General features: G+C 44.7%; 1 protein-coding gene and 1 pseudogene across 2 annotated transcripts; both read left to right on the plus strand.

The window, feature by feature from the left end:
* The first annotated feature begins 11,946 nt into the window (after positions 1 to 11,946).
* Positions 11,947 to 12,658, plus strand: LOC123990402 (annotated as a pseudogene).
* A 5,963-nt stretch (positions 12,659 to 18,621) lies between these two features.
* Positions 18,622 to 24,148, plus strand: LOC123991245 (toll-like receptor 13). 2 transcript variants are annotated; one of them, XM_046292640.1, is made up of 4 exons: positions 18,622 to 19,474; positions 20,007 to 22,658; positions 22,967 to 23,084; positions 23,430 to 24,148. In XM_046292640.1, the coding sequence occupies exons 2-4, from the start codon at positions 20,126 to 20,128 to the stop codon at positions 23,668 to 23,670; spliced, it is 2,892 nt and encodes a 963-aa protein (XP_046148596.1). In that variant the 5' UTR covers positions 18,622 to 19,474; positions 20,007 to 20,125; the 3' UTR covers positions 23,671 to 24,148. The 2 variants fall into 2 exon arrangements, with proteins under 2 accessions (XP_046148596.1, XP_046148597.1); XM_046292641.1 differs by lacking the exon at positions 18,622 to 19,474 and having other exon boundaries at positions 20,025 to 20,178.
* Positions 24,149 to 24,693: the final 545 nt, after the last annotated feature.

A 24,693-nucleotide genomic window follows, 5' to 3' on the forward strand; every position in this document is an offset into this window, starting at 1 on the left:
CCATAGCAACGATAAAAACATTCCCTAACCAGAAACCGTGGATTGATGGCAGCATTCGCGTGAAACTGAAAGCGCGAACCACTGCTTTTAATCAGGGCAAGGTGTCTGGCAACATGACTGAATACAAACAGTGCAGCTATTCCCTCCGTAAGGCTATCAAACAAGCTAAGCGTCAGTACAGAGACAAAGTGGAATCTCAATTCAATGGCTCAGACACAAGAGGCATGTGGCAGGGTCTACAGTCAATCACGGACTACAAGATGAAATCCAGCCCAGTCACGGACCAGGATGTCTTGCTCCCAGGCAGACTAAATAACTTTTTTGCCCGCTTTGAGGACAATACAGTGCCACTGACACGGCCTGCAACGGAAACATGCAGTCTCTCCTTCACTGCAGCCGAGGTGATTAAGACATTTAAACGTGTTAACCCTCGCAAGGCTGCAGGCCCAGACGGCATCCCCAGCCGCGCCCTCCGAGCATGCGCAGACCAGCTGGCCGGTGTGTTTACGGACATATTCAATCAATCCCTATACCAGTCTGCTGTTCCCACATGCTTCAAGAGGGCCACCATTGTTCCTGTTCCCAAGAAAGCTAAGGTAACTGAGCTAAACGACTACCGCCCCCGTAGCACTCACTTCCGTCATCATGAAGTGCTTTGAGAGACTAGTCAAGGACCATATCACCTCCACCCTACCTGACACCCTAGACCCACTCCAATTTGCTTACCGCCCAAATAGGTCCACAGACGATGCAATCTCAACCACACTGCACACTGCCCTAACCCACCTGGACAAGAGGAATACCTATGTGAGAATGCTGTTCATCGACTACAGCTCGGCATTCAACACCATAGTACCCTCCAAGCTCGTCATCAAGCTCGAGACCCTGGGTCTCGACCCCGCCCTGTGCAACTGGGTACTGGACTTCCTGACGGGCCGCCCCCAGGTGGTGAGGGTAGGCAACAACATCTCCTCCCCGCTGATCCTCAACACGGGGGCCCCACAAGGGTGCGTTCTGAGCCCTCTCCTGTACTCCCTGTTCACCCACGACTGCGTGGCCACGCACGCCTCCAACTCAATCATCAAGTTTGCGGACGACACAACAGTGGTAGGCTTGATTACCAACAACGACGAGACGGCCTACAGGGAGGAGGTGAGGGCCCTTGGAGTGTGGTGTCAGGAAAATAACCTCACACTCAACGTCAACAAAACTAAGGAGATGATTGTGGACTTCAGGAAACAGCAGAGGGAACACCCCCCTATCCACATCGATGGAACAGTAGTGGAGAGGGTAGCTAGTTTTAAGTTCCTCGGCATACACATCACAGACAAACTGAATTGGTCCACTCACACTGACAGCGTCGTGAAGAAGGCGCAGCAGCGCCTATTCAACCTCAGGAGGCTGAAGAAATTCGGCTTGTCACCAAAAGCACTCACAAACTTCTACAGATGCACAATCGAGAGCATCCTGGCGGGCTGTATCACCGCCTGGTACGGCAACTGCTCCGCCTCAACCGTAAGGCTCTCCAGAGGGTAGTGAGGACTGCACAACGCATCACCGGGGGCAAACTACCTGCCCTCCAGGACACCTACACCACCCGTTGTTACAGGAAGGCCATAAAGATCATCAAGGACATCAACCACCCGAACCACTGCCTGTTCACCCCGCTATCATCCAGAAGGCGAGGTCAGTACAGGTGCATCAAAGCTGGGACCGAGAGACTGAAAAACAGCTTCTATCTCAAGGCCATCAGACTGTTAAATAGCCACCACTAACATTGAGTGGCTGCTGCCAACACACTGTCATTGACACTGACCCAACTCCAGCCATTTTAATAATGGGAATTGATGGGAAATGATGTAAATATATCACTAGCCACTTTAAACAATGCTACCTTATATAATGTTACTTACCCTACATTATTCATCTCATATACATATGTATATACTGTACTCTACAACATCGACTGCATCCTTATGTAACACATGTATCACTAGCCACTTTAACTATGCCACTTTGTTTACTTTGTCTACACACTCATCTCATATGTATATACTGTACTCGATACCATCTACTGTATGCTGCTCTGTACCATCACTCATTCATATATCCTTATGTACATGTTCCTTATCCCCTTACACTGTGTATAAGACTGTAGTTTTGGAATTGTTAGTTAGATTACTTGTTGGTTATCACTGCATTGTCGGAACTAGAAGCACAAGCATTTCGCTACACTCGCATTAACATCTGCTAACCATGTGTATGTGACAAATAAAACTTGATTTGATTTTGATTTGTGAGTGTGTGGGTAGTCTAGTGAGTGTGCATAGTACTGTGAGTAGTCTAGTGAGTGTTTGGGTAGTCTAGTGAGTGTGCATAGTACTGTGAGTGTGTGGGTAGTCTAGTGAGTGTGCATAGTACTGTGAGTAGTCTAGTGAGTGTGCATAGTACGGTGGGTAGTCTAGTGAGTGTGCATAGTACGGTGGGTAGTCTAGTGAGTGTGCATAGTACTGTGAGTAGTCTAGTGAGTGTGCATAGTACTGTGAGTGTGTGGGTAGTCTAGTGAGTGTGCATAGAGCCACAGCAAAACAAATAAAATCCCTTTAATATTTATTTATAGTTGAACACATCAGTAAGAATCTGGGAGGAACCTCATTGGACTCTATTGTTGGTGAAAAGCCACCTCTTATTCTGAAAAGGGAAACAAACTCCTTTATATGGAACTGAAATGTCAGGAAAAGGAAATGGGTCTACATATTCCCAGTTGAGTTTCTTTCTATGCATTCTTCTGTATTTCTGGGTTCTATTTAATCCAGTAAATGGCTACACAATGAAACACTGCAGAATCAGGGAATCTCTAAACACGTCTGTGCTATGTGATGGCAGGAACCTCAATGCCATACCAGCAGACATCCCATTATTGGTGAGATCTGTAAACATAGCAAAGAATAACATTTCACAGATAAAAAGTGAGGACTTCAAAGATTTAACAATCCTCAAAATGTTAATAATGTACAGCAACATGATTTCTCATGTTGAGAATGGGTCTTTTTCAGACCTGGTGGCTCTAGAGCAGCTGAATCTGTCCTTTAACAAACTCAAATCCCTCTCGGACCAAATGTTTAAGGGCCTGGATAACCTCACAGTACTACACCTGGATAACAACCACATCTCAAGTAGCTCCTAATTAACTTAACCAGCAACAAACTGCATTGTTTCAAGGAGCTTCAGCACATTTTACAATTGCCAAGCTTGCTGAAGTTGTTCATTGGGAACAACAGCTTGAACTCTTTGCAGTCACAGGAAATATCAAATAGGTCAATAGGGCTGACAGAGCTGGATCTATCCAGGAATCCTCTGGAGATCTTCAGTGTCACAGCAGATATACTTCCCCATTTTAAGAAACTAGACCTCTACATCTGTGGCATTAATGGAAGCATGGAATGGGATGTAGTGGACAGGTATTTTCTGAGGATTTTGAGCAGCCTCGACTTCACATCTTTAGAGGCGATGAGTTCGGTGCTCCAGAGCATCAACTTTTCGTTAGCATTTCTGGGGCTGAATAAAATAGGACAATATAATCTCATTAATATAGCCTGTCACAGAGGAGTAAAACAAGGATGTCCATTATCGGCATATCTATTTATTATTGCCATCGAAATGTTAGCTGCTAAGATTAGATCAAACAATAATATTAAGGGATTAGAAATGTCATTGTACGCTGATGATTCATGTTTTCTTTTAAAACCACAATTAGAATCTCTCCACAGCCTCATAGAGGATCTAGATACTTTTGCCATCCTCTCTGGATTAAAACCAAATTATGATAAATGTACAATATTACGTATTGGATCACTAAAAAAACGCACATTTTACATTACCATGTAGTTTACCAATTAAATGGTCTGACGGAGATGTGGACATGTATGGTCTGACGGAGATGTATACACATCCCAAAAGAAAGAAATGATCTCACTCCAATATATTTTTATAGAAAGTTAGCAAAAATATATAAGATCTTGCTACCTTGGAAAGGAAAATACCTGTCTATTTGTGGAAAAATCACCCTGATTAACTCCTTAGTTATATCACAGTTTACCTATTTGCTTATGCTTTTTCCTAAATATTCTATTTGATTTGAACGGCAAGCCAGATACAATTAAAAGGGCCTATTTATATAACAAATATGAATTTGGTGGGCAGAAATGATTAAATTTCTTAAAAGCATTAGACCTCTCACTAAAGGCATCAGTCATACAAAAGTTATACTTAAATCCAAACTAGTTCTCTCGTCAATTGGTACAAATGTCTCATCCTATATTCAGGAAGGGCCTTTTCCCCTTTATTCAGATTAAACCTGCTCACTTTCGGTTGTTTTGAAAAGGAAATAATCTCCAAAATGTCATAATTTATTAAACAAGCCTTAGAAAGTTGGTTGCAATTACAGTTTAATCCACCTGAAAGGACAGAACAAATAGTACAACATATATTGTGGTTAAATTCAAATATTACTATTTGATTTAAAAAAAACTGTATTTGTCGAAGAAATGTTTAAAAAATGTATAATTTTAGAGAATTATACCATAAATAGGACAGGTGGAGTTATGTCCCACATGCAGCTAACAGAAATATAGAAATGTCTGCTCTACCCAAAATTACAACCAACTAATTGCAGCATTACCACAATGGAAGAGGCAAGTAGAAGGGGAAAAAGTAAAGAACTTGTCTGTCGGCCCTGCATTAAAGAACATAAATGGTTAAAGAAAAGTGTGATAAATAAAAACATATACCAATTTCATTTAAGGACCAAAAAACTGACAGCTGTGCCATATAAATTGCAAAATAGTTGGGAGCAGATTTTCGATGTACCCATTCCATGGCACATGGTTTATGAACTGATACCCAAAACAACGCCAGATTCAAAACTTTGAATTTTTCAATATATATTACTATACAAAATTCTTGCAACTAATAGAATGTTATATATATGGGGGATACAATCTTCCCAGCTCTGCAGATTCTGCTGTGAAGAGGCAGAGTCATTAGATCATTTATTTTGCTATTGTCCATATGTAGCTCGTTTTTGGTCACAGGTCCAGGAATAGCTGAAGAATTGCAACATTTGCTTAGAACTAACGCTAACGTTAACACCTAACGCGTAAGTTTACATACACTTAGGTTGGTGTCATTAAAACTCATTTTTCAACCACTCCACACATTTCTTGTTAACAAACTATAGTTTTTGTCATGTTTGTCATTTATTGTCATGTCTTGTCCCTGTGCTCCCCATGCTATTCGTTTCCCTCTGCTGGTCTTGTTTGGTTCTATCCCTCTCTCTCCCCCTCCCTCTCTCACTCTCTCGCTCTCTCTTCTCTCTGTCGTTCCGTTCCTGCTCCCAGCTGTTCCTATTCCCCTAATCATCATTTAGTCTTCCCACACCTGTTCCCGATCCTTTCCCCTGATTAGAGTCCCTATTTATTCCTTTGTGATCCGTTCCTGTTCCGTCGGTTCCTTGTATTGTATTCACCATGCTGTGATTGCGTTTCGCCCTGTCCTGTCGTGTTTTTGCCGTGATTGTGTATCACCCTGTCCTGTCGTGTTTTGTGCCTTCATCAGATGCTGCGTGTGAGCAGGTGTCTCAGTCGACTACGGCCTGCGCCTACCCGAAGCGACCTGCAGTCTGTGGCCGCTTCTCCAGTTGTTTTCCCCTCTACAAATCTAGAGGATTTCTGTTATTCCGTTTTGGACTTTAATAAACTCTGTTTCTGTTAAGTCGCGTTTGGGTCCTCTTTCACCTGCATGACAGAAGGAACCGACCAAGGAATGGACCCAGCGACTTCAGACGCTCGTTACACTGCCGTCGAGATCCAAGGAGCCATGCTCGGCAGACACGAGCAGGAATTGTCTGCTGCTCGCCATGCCGTGGAGAACCTGGCCGCTCAGGTTTCCGACCTCTCTGGACAGTTCCAGAGTCTACGTCTCGTGCCACCTGTTACTCCCTGGCCTGCCGAGCCTCCAGAACCCAGGGTTAATAACCCACCTTGCTACTCCGGGCAGCCCACTGAGTGCCGCTCCTTTCTCACGCAGTGTGAGATTGTGTTCTCTCTCCAACCCCACACATACTCTAGAGAGAGAGCTCGGGTTGCTTACGTCATTTCACTCCTTACTGGCCGGGCTCGAGAATGGGGCACAGCTATCTGGGAGGCAAGGGCTGATTGCTCTAACAGATTCCAGAACTTTAAAGAGGAGATGATTCGGGTTTTTGACCGTTCAGTTTTTGGTGGGGAGGCTTCTAGGGCCCTGGCTTCCTTATGCCAAGGTGAACGGTCCATAACGGATTATTCCATTGAGTTTCGCACTCTTGCTGCCTCTAGTGAGTGGAACGAGCCGGCGCTGCTCGCTCGTTTTCTGGAGGGACTCCACGCAGTGGTTAAGGATGAGATTCTCTCCCGGGAGGTTCCATCAGATGTGGATTCTTTGATTGCTCTCGCCATCCGCATAGAACGACGGGTAGATCTTCGTCACCGGGCTCGTGGAAGAGAGCTCGCATCAACGGTGTTTCCCTGCTCCGCATCGCAACCATCTCCCTCCTCTGGCTTTGAGACTGAGCCCATGCAGCTGGGAGGGATTCGCATCTCGAATAAGGAGAGGGAACGGAGGATCACCAACCGCCTGTGCCTCTATTGCGGAGTTGCTGGACATTTTGTTAATTCATGTCCAGTAAGAGGCCAGAGTCCATCAGTAAGCGGAGGGCTACTGGTGAGCGCTACTACTCAGGTCCCTTCATCTAGATCTTGTACTACTATGTCGGTCCATCTACGCTGGACCGGTTCGGTGCTACATGCAGTGCTTTGATTGACTCTGGGGCTGAGGGTTGTTTCATGGACGAAGCATGGGTTCGGAAACATAACATTCCTTTCAGACCGTTAGACAGGCCTACGCCCATGTTTGCCTTAGATGGTAGTCATCTTCCCAGTATCAAATTTGAGACACTACCTTTAACTCTCACAGTATCTGGTAACCACAGTGAGACTATTTCTTTTTTGATTTTCCGTTCACCGTTTACACCTGTTGTTTTGGGTCATCCCTGGCTAGTATGTCATAATCCTTCTATTAATTGGTCTAGTAATTCTATCCTATCCTGGAACGTTTCTTGTCATGTGAAGTGTTTAATGTCTGCCATCCCTCCCGTTTCTTCTGTTCCTACTTCTCAGGAGGAACCTGGCGATTTGACAGGAGTGCCGGAGGAATATCATGATCTGCGCACGGTCTTCAGTCGGTCCCGAGCCAACTCCCTTCCTCCTCACCGGTCGTATGATTGTAGTATTGATCTCCTTCCGGGGACCACTCCTCCTCGAGGTAGACTATACTCTCTGTCGGCTCCCGAACGTAAGGCTCTCGAGGATTATTTGTCTGTGTCTCTTGACGCCGGTACCATAGTGCCTTCTTCTTCTCCGGCCGGGGCGGGGTTCTTTTTGTTAAAAAGAAGGACGGTACTCTGCGCCCCTGCGTGGATTATCGAGGGCTGAATGACATAACGGTTAAGAATCGTTATCCGCTTCCCCTTATGTCATCAGCCTTCGAGATTCTGCAGGGAGCCAGGTGCTTTACTAAGTTGGACCTTCGTAACGCTTACCATCTCGTGCGCATCAGAGAGGGGGACGAGTGGAAAACGGCGTTTAACACTCCGTTAGGGCATTTTGAGTACCGGGTTCTGCCGTTCGGTCTCGCCAATGCGCCAGCTGTTTTTCAGGCATTAGTTAATGATGTTCTGAGAGACATGCTGAACATTTTTGTTTTTGTCTATCTTGACGATATCCTGATTTTTTCTCCGTCACTCGAGATTCATGTTCAGCACGTTCGACGTGTTCTACAGCGCCTTTTAGAGAATTGTCTCTACGTAAAGGCTGAGAAGTGCTCTTTTCATGTCTCCTCCGTTACTTTTCTCGGTTCCGTTATTTCCGCTGAAGGCATTCAGATGGATTCCGCTAAGGTCCAAGCTGTCAGTGATTGGCCCGTTCCAAGGTCACGTGTCGAGTTGCAGCGCTTTTTAGGTTTCGCTAATTTCTATCGGCGTTTCATTCGTAATTTCGGTCAAGTTGCTGCCCCTCTCACAGCTCTTACTTCTGTTAAGACGTGTTTTAAGTGGTCCGGTTCCGCCCAGGGAGCTTTTGATCTTCTAAAAGAACGTTTTACGTCCGCTCCTATCCTCGTTACTCCTGACGTCACTAGACAATTCATTGTCGAGGTTGACGCTTCAGAGGTAGGCGTGGGAGCCATCCTATCCCAGCGCTTCCAGTCTGACGATAAGGTTCATCCTTGCGCTTATTTTTCTCATCGCCTGTCGCCATCTGAGCGCAACTATGATGTGGGTAACCGTGAACTGCTCGCCATCCGCTTAGCCCTAGGCGAATGGCGACAGTGGTTGGAGGGGGCGACCGTTCCTTTTTGTCGTTTGGACAGACCATAAGAACCTTGAGTACATCCGTTCTGCCAAACGACTTAATGCCCGTCAAGCTCGTTGGCGTTGTTTTTCGCTCGTTTCGAGTTTGTGATTTCTTACCGTCCGGGTAGCAAGAACACCAAGCCTGATGCCTTATCCCGTCTGTTTAGTTCTTCTGTGGCTTCTACTGATCCCGAGGGGATTCTTCCTTATGGGCGTGTTGTCGGGTTAACAGTCTGGGGAATTGAAAGACAGGTTAAGCAAGCACTCACGCACACTGCGTCGCCGCGCGCTGTCCTAGTAACCTCCTTTTCGTTCCTGTTTCCACTCGTCTGGCTGTTCTTCAGTGGGCTCACTCTGCCAAGTTAGCTGGTCATCCCGGTGTTCGAGGCACTCTTGCGTCTATTCGCCAGCGCTTTTGGTGGCCGACTCAGGAGCGTGACACGCGCCGTTTCGTGGCTGCTTGTTCGGACTGCGCGCAGACTAAGTCGGGTAACTCTCCTCCTGCCGGTCGTCTCAGACCGCTCCCCATTCCTTCTCGACCATGGTCTCACATTGCCTTAGACTTCATTACCGGTCTGCCTTTGTCTGCGGGGAAGACTGTGATTCTGACGGTTGTCGATAGGTTCTCTAAGGCGGCACATTTCATTCCCCTCGCTAAACTTCCTTCCGCTAAGGAGACGGCACAAATCATTATTGAGAATGTATTCAGAATTCATGGCCTCCCGTTAGACGCCGTTTCAGACAGAGGCCCGCAATTCACGTCACAGTTTTGGAGGGAGTTCTGTCGTTTGATTGGTGCGTCCGTCAGTCTCTCTTCCGGGTTTCATCCCCAGTCTAACGGTCAAGCAGAGAGGGCCAATCAGACGATTGGTCGCATACTACGCAGCCTTTCTTTCAGAAACCCTGCGTCTTGGGCAGAACAGCTCCCTGGGCAGAATACGCTCACAATTCGCTTCCTTCGTCTGCTACCGGGTTATCTCCGTTTCAGAGTAGTCTGGGTTACCAGCCTCCTCTGTTCTCATCCCAGCTTGCCGAGTCCAGCGTTCCCTCCGCTCAAGCGTTTGTCCAACGTTGTGAGCGCACCTGGAGGAGGGTGAGGTCTGCACTTTGCCGTTACAGGGCACAGACGGTGAGAGCCGCCAATAAACGCAGGATTAAGAGTCCAAGGTATTGTTGCGGCCAGAGAGTGTGGCTTTCCACTCGCAACCTTCCTCTTACGACAGCTTCTCGTAAGTTGACTCCGCGGTTCATTGGTCCGTTCCGTGTCTCCCAGGTCGTCAATCCTGTCGCTGTGCGACTGCTTCTTCCGCGACATCTTCGTCGCGTCCATCCTGTCTTCCATGTCTCCTGTGTTAAGCCCTTTCTTCGCACCCCCGTTCGTCTTCCCTCCCCCTCCCGTCCTTGTCGAGAGCGCACCTATTTACAAGGTACATAAGATTATGGACATGCGTTCTCGGGACGGGGTCACCAATACCTAGTGGATTGGGAGGGTTACGGTCCTGAGGAGAGGAGTTGGGTTCCGTCTCGGGACGTGCTGGACCGTTCGCTCATCGATGATTTCCTCCGTTGCCGCCAGGATTCCTCCTCGAGTGCGCCAGGAGGCGCTCGGTGAGTGGGGGGTACTGTCATGTTTGTCATTTATTGTCATGTCTTGTCCCTGTGCTCCCCATGCTATTCGTTTCCCTCTGCTGGTCTTGTTTGGTTCTATCCCTCTCTCTCCCCCTCCCTCTCTCACTCTCTCGCTCTCTCTTCTCTCTGTCGTTCCGTTCCTGCTCCCAGCTGTTCCTATTCCCCTAATCATCATTTAGTCTTCCCACACCTGTTCCCGATCCTTTCCCCTGATTAGAGTCCCTATTTATTCCTTTGTGATCCGTTCCTGTTCCGTCGGTTCCTTGTATTGTATTCACCATGCTGTGATTGCGTTTCGCCCTGTCCTGTCGTGTTTTTGCCGTGATTGTGTATCACCCTGTCCTGTCGTGTTTTGTGCCTTCATCAGATGCTGCGTGTGAGCAGGTGTCTCAGTCGACTACGGCCTGCGCCTACCCGGCGACCTGCAGTCTGTGGCCGCTTCTCCAGTTGTTTTCCCCTCTACAAATCTAGAGGATTTCTGTTATTCCGTTTTGGACTTTAATAAACTCTGTTTCTGTTAAGTCGCGTTTGGGTCCTCTTTCACCTGCATGACAGTTTTGGCAGGTTGGTTAGGACATCTACTTTGTGCATGACACAAATCATTTTTCCAACAATTGTTTACAGACAGATTATTTCACTTATCATTCACTAAATTGACTGTGCCTTTAAACAGCTTGGAAAATTCCAGAAAATTATGTCATGGCTTTAGAAGCTTCTGATGGGCTAATTGACACTTTCAAACCACATTCACCTGTACAAACAATAATATGCAAGTATAAACACCATGGAACAACGCAGCTGTCATACCGCTCAGGAAGGAGACGCGTTCTGTCTCCTAGACATGAACGTACTTTGGTGAGAAAAGTGCAAATCAATTCCAGAACAACAGCAAAGGACCCTGTGAAGATGCTGGAGGAAACGAGTACAAAAGTATCTATATCCACAGTAAAACGAGTCCTATATCGACATAACCTGAAAGGCCGCTCAGCAAGGAAGAAGCCACTGCTCCAAAACCGCCATGAAAAAGCCAGACTACGGTTTGCAACTGCATATGGGGACAATGACCATCGTTATGTTTGGAGGACAAAGGGGGAGGGTTGCAAGCCGAAGAACACCATCCCAACCGCGAAGCACGGGGGTGGCAGCATCATGTTGTGGAGGTGCTTTTCTGCATGAGGGACTGGTGCACTTTACAAAATAGATGGCATCATGAGGGAGGAAAATTATGTGGATATATTGACGCAACATCTCAAGACATCAGTCAGGTAGTTCAAGCTTGGTCACAAATGGGTCTTCCAAATGGACATGACCCCAAGCATACTTCCAAAGTTGTTGCAAAATGGTTTAAGGACAACAAAGTCAAGGTATTGGAGTGGCCATCACAAAGCCCTGACCTCAATCATATAGAAAATGTGTGAGCAGATCTAAAATAAAGCATGTGCGAGCAAAGTGGCCTACAAACCTGACTCAGTTACACCAGCTCTATCAGGAGGAATGGGCCAAAATTCACCCAACTTATTGTGGGAAGCTTGTGGAAGGCAACCCGAAACGTTTCACCCAAGTTAAACAGTTTAAAGGCAATGCTGCCAAATTCTAATTGAGTGTATGTAAACTTCTGACCCACTGGGAATGTGATGAAAGAAATAAAAGCTGAAATAAATAATTCTCTCTGCTATTATTGTGACATTTCACATTCTTAAAATTAAATGGTGATCCTAACTGACCTAAGACAGGGAATTTTTACTTGGATTAAATGTCAGGAATTGTGAAAAACAGAGTTTGAATGTTTTTGTCCAAGGTGTATGTAAACTTCCGACTTCATCTGTATATGATTGTCTTATCTACCTTCCAACTTTCTTGAAGGTCTGAAAATGTTAGAGTTCCAAGCAGGGAATCTTCATATTATGTCCCTGTACCCTGACATGTTCATTCACACACCCCAGTTGTTGTCCCAGCCAGAATTGGTTCAAAGCCCTCTCCCCACAGCTCTTTCACCCATGCCCCAAGCTCAAAAGACACACCATCTCCAAAACTGAACTTGAGTCATTATATTTTCTCATAGAAGCCAAACTCACTCAAGTCTGTCTCTTTTGTGTCTCTTTTCTGTCTCTCTCCTTTTTTTCATAAAAATATTTTGATATGGGGTGCCATCCTCAAACAATCGCAGAAGAAGAAGTGAGACAGAATAAAATTACATGGACCAATGAGACAGTGCTGCACTCTCTCCCAGCCTTAACTCTCCTGGATATGCAAAGGAATCCTTTCATTTGTGACTGCAGAAATGCTTGGTTTGTTCAATGGGCTGAGAGCAACAACCAAACACAAGTTGCTTATGCCCATGACTATCCATGTAGCTATCCAGACGATCTCAAGGACACTCAACTGTTGGACCTGGACACCCACTCCTGTTCAGTGGACCTAGGCATCTTCTACTTCATCTCAACCACTTCTCTGGTCCTCCTCACCCTGTTGGGGTCCTTTATCTATCATCTCCTGAGGTGGCAGGTGGTATATGCCTACTACCTCTTCCTGGCTTATCTCCATGTCACCATTCTCACCGGGGTGGAGAGACGGGGACATTGAAAACTGTCATGCTCTGATTTTATATTCTATTTTTGGTTTTACTTTTAAACATTAATTCTATATATTAAATGATTGATTTAGAATTAGCATTCGTTAATGTTAGTCATTCTAAGGACTTAATAGGCCTACACTTGCTTAGTTACATGTGTTGATTTCTATTAACTAGTTTGTTAACTATTGGTTGTTGTTTTTAGCTTTTCTTTTGGTGAACAATTGTCTTTGCATTGCCCTGGTGACCCAATCATTATCAAATGAAAATCTTCCCCCCTTTTTTTGTACTTAAACTATGGCTATTTTCCATAGGTAAAGTATGGGCTTTGAGCCTGTTTTGCATGAAATCTTACAAGCGGGGTCCAGTAAGATCTATGACAAAGTTTGTTTTAAATTAAGTATTTGTTCGGGTTATTTGAGTGAAATATATTCTCCCGGACATTCGCCAAGTCGATAGCTTCATCATCAACAGTCAAATCATTTACCCATGCTTTAACCAATGAGAGATCTTTCTGCTTTAATCGTTGAGATGAGCATTAATAGCAGACTAAACCTCTGGACTGGAATGTAAATATCCACTCTATCACTGGGTGCCTTCCCAGACGTGTATCTCATGGTACCCCACAGGCACGAAGTGCTGACCGTAGGATATAGAAAGAATGATGACCCTTGCAAATCAAAACGAAGACGAAGTTCCTGAAAACTAAGAACACCCTTTTGAGTTGAATATATCCCCTAGATTATTGACCCCTTTTGCAGAACAGGCTCTAGACTCAAAAGGTTTATTACCGGAAGTGATAGCCTTGTTATGCCATAGAGGTGTATGGAGATGCCATTTACAGTTAACACCTACACACTTCTCAACCTTCCTAAAATTCTGTGTTGTATTAGAATTCATAGGACCAAAATACAGCATGCATTTCTTATTAGATATACCTGAATATAACACATCCTGCAATCTAGTAGGTGGAAAAAGTTATTCTTCAATAGTTCTCCAAGAGTATGATGTAGACTGATCAAACCATGATCTAAGTGGGAGTAATTGGAGAGATTGGTGGTAAATAAAAAAAATGTTTTAATGCAAGTCCACCATTACACTTCTGTCGTTGTAACACCTCAAACCTAATCTTCGGATGTTTGTCATTCCAAAGGTATTTACGTATACGTTTATCAACCCTTCCCCAATAGCCTACAAGTGGAGGGACTGGGATCATCATACGTTTATCAATCCTTCCCCAATAGCCTACAGGTGGAGGGACTGGGATCATCATACGTTTATCAATCCTTCCCCAATAGCCTACTGGTGGAGGGACTGGGATCATCATACGTTTATCAATCCTTCCCCAATAGCCTACAGGTGGAGGGACTGGGATCATCATACGTTTATCAACCCTTCCCCAATAGCCTACAGGTGGAGGGAGTGGGATCATCATACGTTTATCAATCCTTCCCCAATAGCCTACAGGTGGAGGGAGTGGGATCATCATACGTTTATCAATCCTTCCCCAATAACCTACTGGTGGAGGGAGTGGGATCATCATACGTTTATCAATCCTTCCCCAATAGCCTACAGGTGGAGGGAGTGGGATCATCATACGTTTATCAATCCTTCCCCAATAGCCTACTGGTGGAGGGAGTGGGATCATCATACGTTTATCAATCCTTCCCCAATAGCCTACAGGTGGAGGGAGTGGGATCATCATACGTTTATCAATCCTTCCCCAATAACCTACTGGTGGAGGGAGTGGGATCATCATACGTTTATCAATCCTTCCCCAATAGCCTACAGGTGGAGGGAGTGGGATCATCATACGTTTATCAATCCTTCCCCAATAGCCTACAGGTAGAGGGAGTGGGATCATCATGCTCAGGAAACTGATACGTGGCAACACATTCACCTTAATGGTAGCGACCCTAGTTTGTAAAGAAGCAGGCAACTTCTCCAAAACGGTTAAATCTCGTTCAACCTCCTTGTAAATTTTCTCATAATTAAACTTCACCAGACCGACCATGCAGGGATGTTTGTATACTAATACCCAAATAAGTGGACTGTGTTTTCATAGGAATTGTTGAGGGAAGTGAAAGTTCCTTGGCCGCTTCATTCAGTAACATTAATGCTGATTTTGTCCAAGTTGTTTTATACCCGGACAGCAATTTGAATTCTTCAAATGTGGATAATAAATATGAGATTGAATTCTAGATATGTGTCACATATATGAGTGTCCCGTCTAGTCCCACTCCTCCCCTCCGTTACGAGGAGAATATCATCTGCATATAGTGATATGATATGAGAGGAAGATTTAATCAGTGTTGGCGAAGCAACTACATTCTGCCTTAGATGTAGTGCTGACGGCTGTAGCGACATAATGAATATAGTTGGGGATAGGCCGTCCCCTTGTCTACCTCCCCGAAAAATAGGGAATGAACTTGAGCGCACGCCATTAGTAGAAACCATAGCAACAGGGTTAGCATATAAAACAACAACCATATCTCTCCAAAACTCTTGAACGTGCCGTCCTTGGCCAGCTCTCCCGCTATCTCTCTCTGAATGACCTTCTTGATCCAAATCAGTCAGGTTTCAAGACTAGTCATTCAACTGAGACTGCTCTCCTCTGTATCACGGAGGCGCTCCGCACTGCTAAAGCTAACTCTCTCTCCTCTGCTCTCATCCTTCTAGATCTATCGGCTGCCTTCGATACTGTGAACCATCAGATCCTCCTCTCCACCCTCTCCGAGTTGGGCATCTCCGGCGCGGCCCACGCTTGGATTGCGTCCTACCTGACAGGTCGCTCCTACCAGGTGGCGTGGCGAGAATCTGTCTCCTCACCACGCGCTCTCACCACTGGTGTCCCCCAGGGCTCTGTTCTTGGCCCTCTCCTATTCTCGCTATACACCAAGTCACTTGGCTCTGTCATAACCTCACATGGTCTCTCTTATCATTGCTATGCAGACGACACACAATTAATCTTCTCCTTTCCCCCTTCTGATGACCAGGTGGCGAATCGCATCTCTGCATGTCTGGCAGACATATCAGTGTGGATGACGGATCACCACCTCAAGCTGAACCTCGGCAAGACGGAGCTGCTCTTCCTCCCGGGGAAGGACTGCCCGTTCCATGATCTCGCCATCACGGTTGACAACTCCATTGTGTCCTCCTCCCAGAGCGCCAAGAACCTTGGCGTGATCCTGGACAACACCCTGTCGTTCTCAACCAACATCAAGGCGTTGGCCCGTTCCTGTAGGTTCATGCTCTACAACATCCGCAGAGTACGACCCTGCCTCACACAGGAAGCGGCGCAGGTCCTAATCCAGGCACTTGTCATCTCCCGTCTGGATTACTGCAACTCGCTGTTGGCTGGGCTCCCTGCCTGTGCCATTAAACCCCTTCAACTCATCCAGAACGCCGCAGCCCGTCTGGTGTTCAACCTTCCCAAGTTCTCTCACGTCACCCCGCTCCTCCGTTCTCTCCACTGGCTTCCAGTTGAAGCTCGCATCCGCTACAAGACCATGGTGCTTGCCTACGGAGCTGTGAGGGGAACGGCACCTCAGTACCTCCAGGCTCTGATCAGGCCCTACACCCAAACAAGGGCACTGCGTTCATCCACCTCTGGCCTGCTCGCCTCCCTACCACTGAGGAAGTACAGCTCCCGCTCAGCCCAGTCAAAACTGTTCGCTGCCCTGGCCCCCCACTGGTGGAACAAACTCCCTCACGACGCCAGGACAGCGGAGTCAATCACCACCTTCCGGAGACACCTGAAACCCCACCTCTTTAAGGAATACCTAGGATAGGATAAGTAATCCCTCTCACCCCCCCTAAGTTTTAGATGCACTATTGTTAAGTGACTGTCCCACTGGATGTCATAAGGTGAATGCACCAATTTGTAAGTCGCTCTGGATAAGAGCGTCTGCTAAATGACTTAAATGTAAATGTAAATATCGATAAAATTCTTTCCCAAACCAAATTTCTCCAAGGTAGCCCACAAGTACTGCCATTCAAGCCTGTCAAAATCCTTCTCAGCATCTAGAGACAGCAGCGCACACAGTGTGTCCTGCGTTGTGTTTCATGTATTACCTGCATTACTCAACTGACATTGTCAGCTGCAAGGCGGCCTTTCATAAAACCTGACTGGTCCATGAATCAACTTACGGACGGAAAAGTATTTGGGTAATGCCAATACTTTTCAATACAATTTTTGGTCAGGATTAAGTCCAGATATCAGATGGTAATTAACACAATCTGTGTGTTTTTTCCTTTTCTATGGCAGTAGAGAGATTCATGCAGAGTTTGTATGCTCATGAAAAAAAAACCTTGTCGTTGGCCGAATGAATTGACTCGAATAATACTGTTCTTAAAATGCCCGAAAAATGTAGTGACAATTCAGGTGGAACGCCATCCGGGCCAGGTGATTTACCCTTTTTAGCACCTTTCAGTGCTGACTCCAGTTCCTCTAATGAGATGGATCGGCCCAGATCCTCAGATTGCTTCTCATCCAATACGGGCAAATCAAGATCCTTAAAACTGCTTACATTTGTCTGGCTCAAATTGGATATAGTATTTTAGAACTCTTGGTAAAAAGACTAAAATGTTGCATTAATTTCCCTTGGATCAGAAAGTGAGCCCTGAGATGGGGGATGAATATATTCTATAGAAGAACAATTAGAAGCCTGCTTTGTTTGCTCCCTGTCTGTGTCCAGTATCTTTGCTCCAATAGTCTATGTGCCTGGAGGTTAGGGTCAGTCTGTCCTATCTGGTATAATTATCCTGTTTTGTCTGGTGTGCTGTGTGAACTTAAGTATGCTCTCTCTCTCTCTCTCTCTCTCTCTCGGAGGAGGACCTGAGCCCTAGGACCATGCCTCAGGACTACCTGGCCTGACGACTCCTGACTGTCCCAGTCCACATTGTTGTGCTGCTGCTCCAGTTTCAACTGTTCTGCCTGCGGCTATGGAACCCTGACCTGTTCTCAGGATGTACTACCTTGTCCCGGACCTGCTGTTTTTGACCCTCTCTCTCCCTCTCCCTCTCCCTCGCTCTCTCTCTCTCTCTCTCTCTCTCTCTCTCTCTCTCTCTCTCTCTCTCTCTCTCTCTCTCTCTCTCTCTCTCTCTCTCTCTCTCTCTCTCTCTCTCTCTCTCTCTCTCCCTCTCTCTCTCTCTCTCCCTCTCTTTCTCCCTCTCTACCGCACCTGATCTCTCGATTTCCTAATGCTGGGCTATGAAAAGCAGACTGACATTAACTCTTGAGGTGCTGACCTGTTGCACCCTCTACAATCACTACGATACAACCATCTATGAACGTTTGAACATTTTGAAGAAAGATCTGGCCTTAATGGCCATGTACTCTTATAATCTCCACCCAGCACAGCCAGACGAGGACTGGCCACCCCTCAGCCTGGTTCCTCTCTAAGTTTCTTCCTAGGTTCCTGCCTTTCTAGGGAGTTTTTCCTAGCCACTGTGCTTCTACATCTGCATTGCTTGCTGTTTGGGGTTTTAGGCTGGGTTTCTGTATAAGCACTTTGTGATATCTGCTGATATAAAAAGGGCTTTATAAATACATTTGATTGATTGGTTGATACTCACTTCTCCTCCTGGCAACCTCTCTCACCTTCCCTCTCCTCCTCCTCTTTCCCTGCTTTATCCTATTTCCATTCAATCTCTCCACCTCTGTCTCCCTACAATACTCCCCTCCTGTCTCCACCTCTGAAATTAAATTATTGTATTGAGCCACTGTATGAGAATTGAACATTACAGCAAATGTGAAAACAATATAACAGATTCTAATAAAGCACAACTCTGGGTGACCTCATACCAGGTCATTTGAAGTTTGTTATATAACAACTAGTTCAGGCTGTGGCGAAATCCTAGCACGGAGCCTTCACCGTGTGCTGCCACTTTAAGAGCGCATCAGAGGTCAGAAAGGAGGAAATAACGATAGTTCTTCCGGCAAAAATAATAATAATAATAAATACAATTTTAAAAAGATAGTTCTTTCGGCACTCTGGGAGGTAGCTCTCGGTTGGCGCGGCAGTTTGATTGTAGTGTGCAATGCTGCAGAAGTCTTGTTTATTTTCAGCGTGCTGATTTTGTAAAATGTTTAACTCGATTATCGGTGTTACTGTTTCTTTCTGTCTGTATTGATGTACTATTTTGTTTTGTCTACCCCCCCCCATGCATACCCTCTGACTTCCTCCACTGGTAGATTACAGATTATTGCAAATCCTCTGATATTGATGATTGCGTCCTTTCTTGTAAATTGTTTCTCTGAAGTTGCCGTTAACTTAAATTGCTCTGCCATTATTATTGTGTGAGTTATTATTGGTGGGGTTACTCCTGTGCTGTCATGTGTTTTTATATGGTGTGTCTTATCTTTTCTCTCCACTGGCTATGTGGTAAACAGGCTACACTCTAGGCAGTCTCTTCTGCTGATGTGTGTGGGTCTGGTAGTGGTACTCTCTCTATCCTACTATTTTCCTTTCGGCATGGTTAGTACCTGCCTGGCGCCCAAACAAAATCTTTATCTTCACCCCTCTCTAACAATACCGCTACAAGGCCTTCAGCAATGTTTCCTTATTCCTTGATAACCTTCTGTTATTAAAAAACGACGCCAACTGATCGCTAGGAGCAAGTTGCACAGGAAATCGACTGTTCCTTGACTATTAGTATACAGTCTCAATATGGGAGTTATAAGTATGTTCTACAGAAGAACAGAAGTAAAAATGGCATGTGACTATCTGAGGAACTACTTGCGAAATGTTGCGTATTCCATGATCACATGAATACTACTGTAAACCCTTGTTAGACTGAGAAGCATATGTCCTCTTCTGCGTGTGGTGAGTAAAACAGTAAAAAGTTATATATTTTCACATTTACCTCTGTCTTGTTTAACAGCTTTTGTTCAGTTTGACTACTTCAGTATAGTATTATTTACCATTATATGAAGTTAACCGTTTAGGAACCAAGTTGGATAATTGGATTACCCCTAAGTAGGGCTGTCAAATGATTGATTAATGTATGCAATTATATGATAAACTCTGGTCCATATAGTTATTCGCCATCATGTGACATGACCAAGGAAACGTCTTTTAGGTTTCTAGGGTTATGTGACGTCTTTCAGTGAATACAGTATTGACTAATACTATCACATTGTTAAAATTACAGTAAGTAAATATGAATCCGGCACAATCATAACCAGGAAAATCCACTTGTATCTTCTGAGTTGGGCACTAGAACAACTGATGAAATATGATTGTCACATTTTTTTGCAGTCTGTTTTCATTCTGTAATTAACGAAAGACATATGTCCTACACCTATGATGAAGCAGTTATTTCAAATGTTTTGTATTTGTATTTTATTTACATTAGATCTCAAGCAGCTTATAAGTGGAATACATCAGGAAGAGTCTTGAGAAGAACCTCACTGGACTCTATTTGTTGCTGACAAGACACTTTTTCTTCCAAAAAAGGAAACGAAGCTCCTTAATATGGAACTGAAAATAACCTGGTCAGGAAAAGGAAATGGGTCTACATATTCTCAGTTGAGTTTCTTTCTATGCATTCTTCTGTATTTCTGGGTTCTATTTAATCCAGTAAATGGCTACACAATGAAACACTGCAGAATCAGGGAATCTCTAAACACGTCTGTGCTATGTGATGGCAGGAACCTCAATGCCATACCAGCAGACATCCCATTATTGGTGAGATCTGTAAACATAGCAAAGAATAACATTTCACAGATAAAAAGTAAGGACTTCAAAGATCTAAAGTTCCTCAACATGTTAATCATGTACAGCAACAGGATCTCTCATGTTGAGAATGGGTCTTTTTCAGACCTGGTGGCTCTAGAGCAGCTGAATCTGTCCTTCAACAAACTCACATCCCTCTCAGACCAAATGTTTAAGGGCCTGGACAACCTCACAGTACTACACCTGGAGAACAACCACATCTCAAGTATTGCCTCCTCATCTTTTCAGTTACTCTTCAGCTTGAAGGTACTCAACTTAACCAGCAACAAACTGCATTGTTTCAAGGAGCTTCAGCACATTTTACAATTGCCAAGCTTGCTGAAGTTGTTCATTGGGAACAACAGCTTGAACTCTTTGCAGTCACAGGAAATATCAAATAGGTCAATAGGGCTGACAGAGCTGGATCTATCCAGGAATCCTCTGGAGATCTTCAGTGTCACAGCAGATATTTTTCCCTATCTTAAGAAACTAGACCTCTCCTTCTGTGGCATTAATGGAAGCATGGAATGGGATGTAGCGGACAGGTATTTTCTGAGTAATGTGAGCAGCCTCGACTTGAGTGGCATTCACATGTCTTTACAGGGTATTGGTTCGGTGCTCCAGAGCATCAACTTTTCGTTGGCATCTCTGGGGCTGGATAAAATAGGAAAAGATAACCTCATTAATGTAGCCTGCCACATACCTACACTGAAGACCCTCCGATTGCAATGTAACAACTTCAGTAGTGTCTCTGACAAGCTGCTGCAGTCCTGCACAAAGGTGACTGACCTGGACATATCAGGTAATAATATTACTGACCTGTCAGAAGCTGCTTTTCGATCAATAAAAGATCTTAAAACTCTGAGACTAGGCTATGATGGCCTCTCTTCTGTGCCGAATGCTACAAGGAATCTCCGCACATTAAAAAAATTGGATCTCAGCCACAACATCATCAAAACTTTAGGCTGCTCGGATTTCACCAATCTAAGAAGACTTGAAAAACTCTATCTTAACAACAATTTAATCTCAAACCTTGAAGGGTGTGTTTTCCTGGATTTAAGGGCCTTAAATAGCCTGACACTTAGAAGGAACAGAATCCTAAACTTAGGTAAGGCTTTCACAAAGGGTTTGCAACATCTAAAGAGCTTGGATTTAGGATTCAATAAACTAACCAACATCAGAACAAATGACTTCAAAAGCTTAAGATCACTTGAGGATTTGGCTTTATATGACAATGACATAAAGACACTGGAAGATGGAGCCTTTGTGGGTTTGGCCAAACTTAAAAATCTTGTCCTGCTAAACAATGTTATAGGTAAAAGTGAAATCCGAGGTGCTGTGTTCAAAGGACTTAGAAGCTTAAAAACTCTCAATATGGCTTCCAATGCTATCAAATATGAAAAAGATGAACAACTACAACAACCACCCTTCACTGACCTGTCATCTCTGGAAAACCTCTACATATTTAGTCAGCATTATAGTAAGTATATGAGACATTCTTGTCTACCTTCCAACTTTCTGGAAGGTCTGAACATGTTATCAGAGTTCCAAGCAGGGAATCTTCATATTGCGTACCTGCACCCTGACACATTCATTCACACACCCCAGTTGTCGTCCCTTGATATCAGCCATAATTTCTTCCATGCCCTCTCCCCAGAGCTCTTTCACCCAATCCCCAAGCTTAAAAGACTCACCATCTCCAAAACTGAACTTGAGTCATTAGATTTCCTTATAGAAGCCAATCTCACTCAAGTCCATTTCTTAAAGGTGAGACAGAATAAAATTACATGGACCAATGAGACAGTGCTGCACTCTCTCCCAGCCTTAACTCTCCTGGATATGCAAAGGAATCCTTTCATTTGTGACTGCAGAAATGCTTGGTTTGTTCAATGGGCTGAGAGCAACAACCAAACACAAGTTGCTTATGCCCATGACTATCCATGTAGCTATCCAGACGATCTCAAGGACACTCAACTGTTGGACCTGGACACCCACTCCTGTTCAGTGGACCTAGGCATCTTCTACTTCATCTCAACCACTTCTCTGGTCCTCCTCACCCTGCTGGGGTCCTTTATCTATCATCTCCTGAGGTGGCAGGTGGTATATGCCTACTACCTCTTCCTGGCTTATCTCCATGACTCCAAGCGGAGGAACAGACAAACTCCTCATCAGTACGATGCCTTCGTTTCCTACAACACCCATGATGAATGCTGGGTCGTGAGGGAGCTGCTGCCAGAGTTGGAGGGAGAGCAGGGCTGGAAGTTGTGTCTTCACCACCGGGACTTCCAGCCAGGTATCACATATTTAGCACAACAATTGGTCATTGTATTGAAATGCATTGTTATTTCAGACATTTTATACGAAAGTTCACATTTTAGATTAATATTCTGGATTAAACACAGGCTTGTGTGAGTGACCTGGATCCAGTACAGCACTAAATGCCATCTGAAACAGGAAGTTGCATAACACTAAGATTGTGCCGATTCAGTTGCAACACGTAGTCAGCTGGTGTGTCCCAGTAACTACATACACTTACAACTAGTAGGTACATTGTCAAAAATCACTGCTTCCAAAGGATTTGTTTCTCACCGTGTTCCACAGGTAAACCCATCATAGAGAACATCACAGACGCCATCTACAGGAGCAGGAAAACCATCTGTGTGATCACCCACCGATATCTGCAGAGCGAGTGGTGCTCCAGAGAGATCCAGGTGGCCAGGTTGGTTTTGTGTTTCTATTTATAGTTGTATGACTGTCCAGGGGTTTGTTTCCCTGAAGCTTCATAGCTAATATTCCCTTTATTTCTCTCAATGTCCCAGACCCACTCCTCTCAGAGAACAGCAAAGTGCTTTATTTGACCGATGTTGTTTCTATACAAATAGACAATTGACATTTAAACATTGATTTTACAATTTCTATTCTCTTGCGGCTTTGCATCTGAGTTGTTGAGAAAAAACCATGTGCAATGTGGTAACATCAGGTATGATGTTTTTTGGAAAATCACACCGTGTATGGGACTTGGGTTGTCTACGCAAACACTGAAATAAAAGACTGCTCTCTCCAGCTTCCGTCTTTTTGATGAGCAGAAGGATGTGCTGATCCTGGTGTTTCTCGAAGAGATCCCAGACCACCAGCTCTCACCCTACCACCGCATGAGGAGGCTGGTGAAGAGACGCACCTACCTGAGCTGGCCAAGAGCTGGGGAGGACACAAGGGTCTTCTGGCAGAAACTCCAGGTGGCTTTGGAGACCAGGGACTGGCCTGCTGAGGAGAACCCCATCCTCACCGGGGTGGAGAGGCAGTGACATAGACAACTGTCATGCTCCGATTTATATTATATTTTTGGTTTTAACTTCTAAATGTTTAGTTTATATGTTACATGATTGAATAACATTAACCAATGCTAATACTTAATCAATCCAAGGTTATAATAGGCCTACACTTGCTTAGTTACATGTGTTGATTCCTATTTCTATTAACCTAGCTGGTATTGCTAATTCTGATACTTAACTCTTTTTTTACTTTTCGCATTGTGTGTGTTGTCCTGTATTGCTAGATAATATTGCACTGTTGGAGCTAGAAAATACAAGCATTTGGCTGCACCTGCGATGACATCTGAAAATCTGTGTACGTGACTAATAAACACTAATTTGGTAATTGTCTTTGGAATGAACAGCTCTGCTATGATTGCTATGCAGTTTCATTATTACATTCAATTCACTTTGTGCAATATGTATTGTACCTTGTCAAGTGAAGCAAGTTGAATAAAGAACACTTGCTATATTTTGGAGCAACAGTGTTTGACTAGTTTTAATACAAATCAAATTTTCAAATCACATTTATTTATATAGCCCTTCGTACATTAGCTGATATCTCAAAGTGCTATACAGAAACCCAGCCTAAAACCCCAAACAGCAAGCAATGCAGGTGTAGAAGCACGGTGGCTAGGAAAAACTCCCTAGAAAGGCCAAAACCTAGGAAGAAACCTAGAGAGGAACCAGGCTATGTGGGGTGGCCTGTCCTCTTCTGACTGTGTCCCGGGTGGAGATTATAACAGAACATGGCCAAGATGTTCAAACGTTCATAAATGACCAGCATGGCCCAATAATAATAAGGCAGAACAGTTGAAACTGGAGCAGCAGCACGGCCAGGTGGACTGGGGACAGCAAGGAGTCATCATGTCAGGTAGTCCTGAGGCATGGTCCTAGGGCTCAGGTCCTCCGAGAGAGAGAAAGAAAGAGAGAAAGAGAGAATTAGAGAGAGCACACTTAAATTCACAGAGGACACCGAATAGGACAGGAGACGTACTCCAGATATAACAAACTGAC

Source organism: Oncorhynchus gorbuscha, linkage group LG12 (assembly GCF_021184085.1).
Source record: "Oncorhynchus gorbuscha isolate QuinsamMale2020 ecotype Even-year linkage group LG12, OgorEven_v1.0, whole genome shotgun sequence".
Lineage (NCBI taxonomy): Eukaryota > Metazoa > Chordata > Actinopteri > Salmoniformes > Salmonidae > Oncorhynchus > Oncorhynchus gorbuscha.

Excerpts from the sequence above, each read along its gene's own strand:
- LOC123991245 (XM_046292640.1), top strand. The coding sequence starts at position 20,126 with ATGGAACTGAAAATAACCTGGTCAGGAAAAGGAAATGGGTCTACATAT. Across the intron at positions 22,659-22,966 it reads CCACCGGGACTTCCAGCCAG|GTAAACCCATCATAGAGAAC; the intron begins GTATCACATATT and ends CGTGTTCCACAG. Across the intron at positions 23,085-23,429 it reads AGAGAGATCCAGGTGGCCAG|CTTCCGTCTTTTTGATGAGC; the intron begins GTTGGTTTTGTG and ends TGCTCTCTCCAG.